Source organism: Eublepharis macularius, chromosome 7 (assembly GCF_028583425.1).
Source record: "Eublepharis macularius isolate TG4126 chromosome 7, MPM_Emac_v1.0, whole genome shotgun sequence".
NCBI classification, from domain to species: domain Eukaryota; kingdom Metazoa; phylum Chordata; class Lepidosauria; order Squamata; family Eublepharidae; genus Eublepharis; species Eublepharis macularius.
The window spans coordinates 111,035,039-111,045,565 of NC_072796.1; the positions used below are offsets into that span (position 1 = coordinate 111,035,039).

The 10,527-nt window shown below is 40.8% G+C and overlaps 1 protein-coding gene and 1 non-coding gene across 3 annotated transcripts; both read right to left on the reverse strand.

The window, feature by feature from the left end:
• Nucleotides 1–530: 530 nt before the first annotated feature.
• RPL30 (ribosomal protein L30) lies at nucleotides 531–5,290 on the reverse strand. Of its 2 annotated transcripts, none has more exons than XM_054986079.1 (5): nucleotides 5,197–5,290; nucleotides 5,044–5,088; nucleotides 2,332–2,477; nucleotides 1,579–1,709; nucleotides 531–629 (listed from the first exon to the last, which is right to left on the reverse strand). In XM_054986079.1, exons 2-5 carry the CDS (start codon nucleotides 5,062–5,064, stop codon nucleotides 580–582), a joined length of 348 nt encoding a protein of 115 aa, XP_054842054.1. In that variant the 5' UTR covers nucleotides 5,065–5,088; nucleotides 5,197–5,290; the 3' UTR covers nucleotides 531–579. The 2 variants fall into 2 exon arrangements, with proteins under 2 accessions (XP_054842054.1, XP_054842055.1); XM_054986080.1 differs by having other exon boundaries at nucleotides 5,044–5,084; nucleotides 5,197–5,257.
• Nucleotides 809–941, reverse strand: LOC129334145 (small nucleolar RNA SNORA72). Its single transcript, XR_008597483.1, has one exon. It is a non-coding gene; the product is annotated as a small nucleolar RNA SNORA72 (small nucleolar RNA).
• Nucleotides 5,291–10,527: the final 5,237 nt, after the last annotated feature.

Consider the following 10,527-nt stretch of genomic DNA (forward strand, 5'->3'; position numbering starts at 1 on the left):
AGCCAGTGCCATGCTATTCTTCAGTTTCTCAAACACTAATTCACCATGAGTCTGTACGCAAGCCTAAACCTAAACACATTTACCAAAGTGGAAACTCTGAACTCTATGGCACTTTTAGATATATTTAAATAATCTCTAACCCATGTGACATTTATTGGTGAAAAATTGAGTACGCCTTGCTTTCTGCTCTTACTCCAACCTTGGTTATACTTAACTATTCTGTCCTCTATTCTCCCACCCTCACCCTTTACTTTCCTTCTTTGTGCCTCTTCCAAATGTTTTAACTGGTCTTTTGTAAAGAGGCACGATATCTCAACCAACACTGGCAAAGTGTCTAATGACACAGAATCTCCAAAACATCTGCATTTCAAGTAATATAAACCAAGACGCAGTCAGCTGTAACACTATACGTGCATAATAGATTGAGGTATTTATCTGTGTACTTTAGAAATCTAATTCTGACTTGATCATGAACTCTTGACTGCTAAGGTGTTACTCTGTATCCTTTTTACAAAAGCTCACACTAGCAATAGATTTGTAACCAGTTTTTATTACACAAAAAATAAACGTTCTGCAATGTTACTTCTCACTGGTTTGTTCTGGCATGCTTCTAATGATGTCAGAATCACCTGTTGAGAGGGGGAAAAATAGCATTTTTACACAAAAATGTCAGAACAAAGATCTCTCGACCTGTATATTTTTACGACCTTTCTCTTTAAAGGCACACCACACTACAAGAGTTCACTCATCTCACATTTTCCTATGTTACAAAACATTTCTAGACTCCCAATTTGCATATGTTATTCCAGAATGTCACTAGCAGTTAAAAACCAGAGCTAGGGAGACAAACTAGCCCTGGGGACACACTGCACAGTTTTGATATAGCGAATGTCTAGCCTGCCCTGACCACTGGATGACCAGGACAGCGAGAATATTCGCAGTGTTTATGCTTTTTCAGGTATCACAATTAAACTCTTAGTTGGAGTGTAATGACTATGGATAGCAAAACAACCTTTCAGAAATACTTTGGGAAAAACTTTTGACTTCAGTGCTGTCAAGTGCTTCCAATAAACCTCCACACTATAATGGCAGCTCTGATAAAGGCATGCTAACTAAGTTTGTCATACGTCTCATTCTAGAACTATCTAGACACGCCAGGCACTTTATCTAGAATGCCTCTTCAGATTTTCATTTGAGCAGACTATATTGATTTTTAAAATGTGCTTCCTAAAGTATCCAGGATATCTGAGGCACTCAGAAGGAAGCCAGTTTCACCGGAATAGATCAGAAATGTACTTCAGTGTGGCAGTAGTTTTATTTTCCTTTTTAAATTTATTTCATTTAGACTAGCAACTAAGTTAAATACTGGTTAACTACAAGACATCTCTAGAAATCACAGGGCCAATTCTAGAGCACTGCAGGAGCCCAGTAAGTTCTGTGAGAGATCTAGATCAGTGACAGGACCAAGACACACTTTGTAATCCTCCTGGAGTCTCAGTTAGACAAGCAGACTATAAAGGATGTAAAATAAATAGAAACAGCTTAAAATAAATATAGTCTAAAAGGCAGCCTACATACCTGGGTCAATGATAGCCAGCGTACATACTCTGTAGTATTTTCCACAAGCTGTACCCAATTCAATGTTGTTGCCACTGTAGTGATGCACACCAGTTTTGGCCAACATAGCATAGTACTCAATTTCTGATTTTCTGAGAATTTAAACATACATGAAGTTAATACACAGGCTTAATGATGAATCTGACCTACATGCTAGAAAACTTGCTTCGAGCAATAAATATAGTCTGCATCCTACCATTAGGAGGAAGACTATTGTGACACATCCCTGCAACTTTCAGCAGCATCACCCTATGGTATAAAGCATTCTAGCTACCTAGAAAAGATTAATTCATTTTCAAGAGATGTTTTGCATAAGCATCTTTTATACTTGTTAATGACCTCTTCTAGCAGAAGCAGTGTAAGTTACAGGAACACAACATGTTAGCCTTGATGTACTAGGGTTCCATGACTCCTAAACAAGAGATTTTGAGAAGAAGAGAACTGATGAGTCCTATGAAAATCTGTTGCACTTGTTCTCGGAAATCAGAGTTAAATATCAAATCCACTTTAAGATTTAATTGCCAAGCATTGTTGTGCAACCATTACTTTTGTACAACATACCTTATGCTGTCTCTGCTACATTTATTTGTATTCTAACCAAGATATGCCTATTTCAGCCATAAAGTTAGATTACTTTAAAGAATCAACACACCCTCATAAACAACATACCCTCTGAACTGAAAAGAAACCTGTTTTCAGTAGATGCTCACTTACCTCAAAGCGGGACAGTTGTTGGCAAGGATGACCAACTTGGCTTTGCCCTGCCGGATCATCTTCAGAGTCTGTTTGTATCCCAATACATATTTACCACTTTTCATTACCAGCTGAAGCCTAGAGTTGATGGACTCCAGGGACTTTTTCTGTAAGAAGATGTGAAGAGGTTCAGACATCAAAAAACCATTTCATCATTTTATAGCGCATTTGTAAATACTAAAGACCTTTAATAACAAGTAAGACCATTTAATTTTCTTGGATTTTAACTGTTTGGCCTCATTATGCCTAGTCTCATCTAAGTATCCAATCATATACTTGCACACTCACAAAGCTGTTATACTGAACCAGACCACTGATCTGTCAACAATATGACTGGCAGTAACTACTCCATGGTCTCAGATAGAGACTTTTACATCATCTACTACCCAATTATTTAACTGTAGATGCCAGAGACTGATCCTGGAACCCTCTGCCTGCAAAGCTGGTGCTCTACCACTGAGTCACGGCACCTCAACATTTCAGCAAACTTTGTAAGCTTAGACTACATTGTAAAATATATTCAAAATGAATGACAGAATAATTATGAACCCAGAATTAGTACACATAAAAATGAACTTTGAAAACTGCCTTTCCATTTTGTTTTGGAAGCAGCAAGAGTTGTTTGAACATAGTCAGAAGACAGTCTTCTTATCGCAAAGGCAAGAGTGTACAGGAAAAATCAGATGAATGAACCCCAAACACTTTCCCCGAATGGAAAACAGTATTTTCCATTTTCTCAATACTTCATCTGCTTTCTAGAATGAAATACCCCACACAACACATCCAAACACTTCATACCTTAATCTGAAATTTCCAGAAATGCCCAAGTGCCATTTTAAATTAATAGTTTCAATGGCCATAACTCTAAGTGAATACTGCAATCTATCTACCTGCCATCATCCTAACAAGCAGGATTGTTTGCAGTTCTGTTATTGGAAGCTGAGCCCATGAGATAACTCCAAATCCATTCAACATTTGATGAGGCAGAATAGCCTTGCTAACATCCAACTTGAATTTTAGTTTTAGCTTATATTTATTTTTCTGCTATCAAGCATGTTCACATCATGAAAAGACAAGATTCTCTGGAAAAGCCAAAATAGAAGACAGTAGGAAAAGAGGAAGACCTAAAACGAGATGGCTTGAATCAGAAAGAAGCCATGTCCTCCAGTCTGCAGGATCTGTTAAATGATAGGATGCTTTGGAGGTCTTTCATTCATAGGGTCACCATAGGTGAGGCACCTTGACAGCACCTAACACACACAAGCACTAAACAGACTTCTAGACTGTCAGTTAAACTGACACACCATTTATTTTCCCCAGATCAATTCAGGAGGTTAAAATCAGTCATGTGAGTTTTCCAAGAAAATCTGACTTGGGAAAATTTTCTGATTCAAATGCAAAATGCCTCATGTACAACCCCAGATCAGTACAGGAGCACCAAGGTTTGTCTGTACTTCATATCCCACATTCAGTTAATCTAACATGGTGGCAACTACATACAATCAATAGATGGGGTGGAAAATTTTCCACCAAAAATATAACATTCGAAACCTTCACATCACTGGTAAAAATAGACTGTGTGACTAATCATGATTAAATTGTCACTTGTTTAAAAAAGCATGTCAGAAAACTGGGTAGTCAACACACCAATTCAATTTAAACAAGCACTCTTAGGGGAGAACCAGTACTTTTTTCAGCTACTTTTTTAAGAGACAGAAAATGCCTATACTCAGAATGCAATCTTTATGCATGTGAAGGAAAAAAGGATGCTCCTGCACACATACAGCTTTAGGAAACACTTTCCCAGCTATAGCGTCAAAAATGAGATTAAAAGGAATTCAACATTCCTAATTACTGAATATTTCATTTGCCCTTATAAAGTAGAAAAATACTCATTGCAAACCTCTGTCAGCTCTAGAAACAGGAAATGCTATAAACCAGCCCCATGTATGTATTGTGAAGTCTGAGGAGATTCCTTCCCACAAATAAGTAACACTTGAAGAGCCTCCTCTTGGCCATCCTGATCTGATTTAATACTCTGCATCTGTTACACATCACAACTTCTTGACTTACAATTTCTATTTCTCTACATTATACCATATATCTGACAACTGAGGGCACAAGTCATACATCTAACAAAGTGCTTTTCATTCCACCAAACTTCATGCGATAGGAGTATAAGAGGCACCCTGCTGAATTAGACCTGTGGTCTACCTAGTCCAGCCAGTTCCAGAAGGCCAACAGAGCAGAGGCCGAGGCCTTCTGGCGATGTTGCTACTCAGTACTGGAGTTCAATAGCCTGCTGTCTCTGATCATGAAGGCTCCTTTTAACCACCATGGCTAACAACTACTGATGGGCGTAGCCCATTCCAAACCCACATGACCTCGCAGGGCACCTTTTCTTGTTTTTCTGCTCTTGGTGACGATCCTCCAGCTGATCAGCCCAAAGCCTCGCAGGCCCATCCAGCAGTGCAGTCCTATGCAGAGTTACTCCAGCCTAAGAGTACTGACTTCAACGGGCTTAAACTAGGGACTGTACTGCAAGCCACCCCTTATGATGAAGCTGCCTTCGAGCAGCTCCTCCTCACAAAGCGCCCTGCCTCGCTCGAGCGACTACCACGTGAACTTCTTCAGGCCGGCCGAGACCCACTCCGCCCGGCCGCTGCCACTCACCGTCTTCTTGGCGGCCACCATCCTTGCGGCTCACGTCGGGCCTACCTAGGAAAAGGAGAAAGGGGGTCAACGCGACATCCAACCCTGAGAGCCTGGCAGTCCCACCCCCGCACCGGGGCCGCTTCCCTCCGCCGGGCCCCGCGAGCCGCTCACCAGAGGCACCTCCAAGATGGCTGGGCAACGAGGAAAGGAAGGAGCTCCCACAATGCCATGCGCCTAGCCGCGCGGCTCAACCACAGCTGACAGCTACTCTCGCGAGAGAAGCGGCCCTCTTCCCTTACGAAAAGCTCCAGCGAGGAGAGCACGCATGCGTACAAAGGGATTAGTTGCGAAGCCGGTTGAACGTGCAGGCGTCCCATAAAAGGGAAAGGGGCGTGGCACCTGAAAGATTAAAGGGTGGGTGGGTTCAGGGAGGCGTGGTCAGTTACCGTAAGCCCCTTCTAGAGAAGCGAAATAAGAACGGGATAGAGGATGGCTGGGCTTTCTTTTTCGGTTTCTGCTGTGTATAAGTTACACAGAAGCACTTTTTAAGCCCTCTCTGAAAGGGTGTCAGTTGCACCTTAAAAGCTAATACTGATTTTTTTTTTGATCGAATAAGGCAGACCAACGTTATTTTAGTCCTCTGTAGGCGTTCCTGGGTTATTAAGACTTGTCACTGCTTAGTTATAGGTACGGGCTAATTTTCCAAAACCTGGACTTGAGTTTAGAGTTTAGCACCTTAGAGACTAACAAGATTCTCAGGGTGTAAGCTGTTGAGAGTCAGGGAAGAGGAGATCCCTGATTGGGATATGAAGGCTCAGGGATCGCCAGTTCTCCCTGTATCGGAAGAACAAAGGTCTGATTCTTGAAAGCTCATACCCTGAAAATCTGGTTCTTTAAAGTCCCACTGGACTTCCTGCTGTTCTATTGTGGACCAACACAGCTACCGACCAAAAACTTACCAAAACCTGGAAGTCCCCTGCTCATTACTGGTGTTAACTAGTTTAATGTAAGTAGTGAATTATTTCTTGAGTAGATCTGAATTTAACCATTTACATTTCACCCTGTGTTTCATGGCCCTTTCTGGATCCTGCTATTGCTGTTTTTTCTCCATCCCCTCTACATAAAAGGAACCTAGTGAGCAGTCACTCCTTGTATCCGAAGAAGGAATAAAACGTTGTTAGTCTTTAAGGTGCCACTAGACTACTTTCCCCACCACCACCACCTATGTTTGGGTTTTTGCTTTGCATAGCCTGATCAAAGCCATCTCTTTCCTCCCATACTTAGAATAAAGCCTGATTTACCCATACAGGAGAATGCAACGGTAGAATTAACTGCCCCTTGATGGACTGCAAGTAGCACATTTCAGTTTGGAATGCTGCACTTAAGAAGTTACTGCAAATAGCATAGTAGAGAGAATCACTGCACACCTAACTTTAATTGGTGTCTTTCTGTTTGCAGGAGGAGGAAGGAGGGAAGAAGTTATGACAAAGATGGGCTAGGTAATAGCTTCTTCTTCCTACCTGTCTTCTGTCTGTAGTTGTGTGTGTTTGCCAGCTGCTGACACTTTACACATTATGAAGTAGGTTCTGGCTCACAGATACTTCTACTGCAATATATTTATAAAATGCCACAAAACTCTCTTGGTTTTGGCTATAGCAAGCTTACATGGCTGTCCCTACAAAATGTACCTGCAGACGGAGTCATATCCTTTTCTTTACAAAAATTCTGCCACTTTGGGCCAAGCCCCTTTGAGGACACCAAAAGTCTCTGCCTGTTGGGAACAAAACTGTTCAAAAATAGAAACTCAGGACAAAATGCCCTTGAGTATATGCAGAATGTCTTCCTTTGTAAAGGAAGACATTCCCCTATAATCAGGTTTGAAATTTTGAAAGGGACATGAAATATACATTAATTGAAATGTCTCCCTTCTGTTACCATGTTATAAAAACACTTTCCGTTTGGGCTCCTAAAGAGGGAGCTATACTCAAGGCCATAAAAATGTAAAGTCTACAGATTCTATTCTATATGTACTGGTTCTTAAAGTTTCTAAATTTGTACTGCATAGTATCTTATAGAGCTTAATGCTGCCAAGCTTCCAAATGTCTAATGTTTGAGAAATACTTTCTCCCCTTTAGTAAGAATTTGAGGTTCTCTTTGCTCTTCCACACAAAATGTTTTATGCACTTTTGAGATCATTTACTCTTGAAAGTAAGGGTTACTATTGCAGGCCAGGCACTATTCCATTAGACAGAAACCTCTTTATCATTCGATCCTCCAAGGAGTTTAGAGTGGGGCATGTGGTGATGCCAGTTTTTTTCTCACAACAGACCATGAGGTACATTAGTCTGCAAATAATCATCCAATGTGCTTCTCAACCCTGGGGAAAATAAAACTCTTTAGAGAATGACAAAATTTATTCCAGAATAAGCTTTTGTCAATCAGAGCTCACTTCATCAGATGCATAAAGTACACATCAATAAAGCTGATGAGTTTATATTAAAGGCTGTGAATTTCCAGTGGTTCAGCGTATATCTGCACCAACCCAGGGTGGCCTTTTCCTTAGAATAAGGACTGGTTTTGCTTTCAACGAAATGTGTATTTTTATTATTGCTGTTAAAGACTAGAGCTGTGGGTACACTCCCAGATGAATGTTTCCCTGAATGTTATCAGTACATCTCAATTCACATCAAGGACAGGTGATAATTGTTCATATTGAAATATAGGGGGCTGACTGCATTGATGTGGCTGTGTTTGTACCATTAGAGGCATGCACAGTTAGCATTTTGTGGTAACACTTATTATTTAACGAAGACACAACGGGATACCAGAAAGTCCATACATAGCTTGAAATAAACTTACAAGCATCTATGAGTGTGGTAGAGATCATTTAAAGCAGGGATAGGCAACTTCTTCAGCCTCAGGCCAGATCATCCCCAGTGATTATATTATCATTCCCCCTCCACTGCAAACGGCTTGAGGAGCATCTCGCCCCACCTGGAAATGTTGCATCCTCACTAACAAGGAAGGCTAGCAATGACCCTGGCTGAAGTCAGTGTGCAATGGCTTGTTCCTAATCTCTTAACTATGGCTAGACAGGAAAGCTGTGTCTGCACTAGGTCCTGTGGCTATTTCTCCCCAACATGTAAGGCAAACCATAAAACCTTGTAAGGATAGCGATGCACAGAGATGCTATGGGTAGAATTATGTGGCCCATTTAGTTCAGTTATGTTTGATCAATGTGAACATCCTAATTTTTAAACTATATTGTAAAACCTTCCAGGACCGTTTTGGCAGATATGCCAAATGTTACTTTTGAGGATTTTTCACCATCAGACAACTCAGACAGCTTTATTAAAATTCTGTTACGGCACACGCATCGATTATCTTTCTTTCAGTGGATATTCAAAGTGACAGTCTGAGCTTTATGATAATGATCATATTTAAAGCTACAGTAAACATGTTCATCCAGTTTTCCATGGCCTATGCGCTGTCCTATTCATTTATTGTCAGGAAAACAAGTACACCTCATTGTTCCAAAGCCACCACAATGAGGAATTTGGGACACTAATGAGGTAGGCATTTGCTGAATAGGCACTCTCATTTCTTGTCATTCAGCCACCCTATCAAAGAACAGTTTTTAAAAAAACAGTGGAGAAAGGGCTGAAGTCTACTGGACTGCAGAGAAAATCCTGATTTGGATTATCTATTTGAGTATAGCTGAACATGCTTACAAAGTTTAGATGACATTAGAGGTATTACTGCTTTGAAAAAAAAGATTATGTATCTTATCAAATTGCATTCTTTAGACACCCCCCAGTGCTCCAGAAACAGCCCTTTTAAACGCTTGCCCTTCCTTTTATTAGTAATGTAAGAAGCAATAACATCTCAATCGGATGCTGTTGGACTAGAATCTGGGAATGTTGGACTGTCACACTACAATCTGGGTGATCTGGGTTTGAATTTGGCCTCTGCAATGTAAGTTTGTTGCATGACCTTGGCCCAGTCTCACACTTTCAATCTAACCTACCTTACAGGGTTGTTGTGAGAATAAAATGGAGGAGAGGAGAATGATGTAAGCTATTTTGAGTCCCCACTGGAGAGCAAGTACACAGCATTCCAATCTCAGAAGCCACTTTCCATAGCTTGCACTATGCCAGTCAAACTACTTTAATGCCTCTTCAACACTATTTACATCACTATTGTCCATAGTCTCAGATACACTATTCAGTAAAATAAAAAGGGCAAAGAAATAAAAGAAACAATGAAAGAAGCATACAAAAAAGAAAAGACAGAAATTAGAAATAAAACAATAATACATATTTCATTTTCCAATTTTCTCTACAACTTATTTTAGCAAACATCATACTTTAAATGTTAATCTCTCTAAAATTTCCTTTTCCACTACTGCTTTTTTTTCCAGATTTATCTTCTTAAAAATCAAAAACACAAATCAGCAAATGATTTTTCCTTAATGGGATGTTATTTACCAAGTGGTGTTATTTACCATGAAAAGCTTTGACAGCCCATTTCCACACACTAAGCCTCTATTAAAGGAACAAGGACCTGGAGAACCTTCTTGGCAACCTTACTTGTTGTATTGTCGAAGGCTTTCACGGCCGGAGAACAATGGTTGTTGTGGGTTTTCCGGGCTGTATTGCCGTGGTCTTGGCATTGTAGTTCCTGACGTTTCGCCAGCAGCTGTGGCTGGCATCTTCAGAGGTGTAGCACCAAAAGGCAGAGATCTCTCAGTGTCACTGAGAGATCTCTGTCTTTTGGTGCTACACCTCTGAAGATGCCAGCCACAGCTGCTGGCGAAACGTCAGGAACTACAATGCCAAGACCACGGCAATACAGCCTGGAAAACCCACAACAACCAACCTTACTTGTGTTATTCTTTTCAAGGGCCTTCTTCACTCATAGGAGTGAATTCACACACATAACATAACGTGAGCTGGAAGCTCATGGTCTGATCCAAATGGCAGCTCGAACCGACAATTTTGTGCTATAGTCCTTGTTTTTGAATGTGCACCATTGCTAATCCTGTGAACCCTATTTGCTGTTTAGTCAGATGGTAATATAGTTATCAGCACAGTACCCATGCAGCCTTAAGGTTTAAGCTGTGCAACTGACATTAAAAAAAACCCCTCTATCTTGAAGTGTGATTACTCTGGCATACTTGCTTTTGGTTAATGCACATCCTTCCATTCTCAGAAAACCATTCTGGCCTATGACACAGTCTTTTAAATTCATGAGAGACAGTTTGGTGTAGTGGTTAAGAGTGCAGGACTCTAATCTGGAGAGCTGGGTTTGATTCCCCACTCCTCCACTTGAAGCCAGCTGGGTGACCCTGGGCTAGTCACGGTTCTCTGGAGCTCTCTCAGCCCCACCCCACAGGGTGTTTTGTTGTGGGGATAATAATAACATACTTTGTAAACCGCTCTGAGTGGGCATTAAGTTGTTCTGAAGGGCAGTATATAAATCAAATGTTGTTGTTGTTGTTAT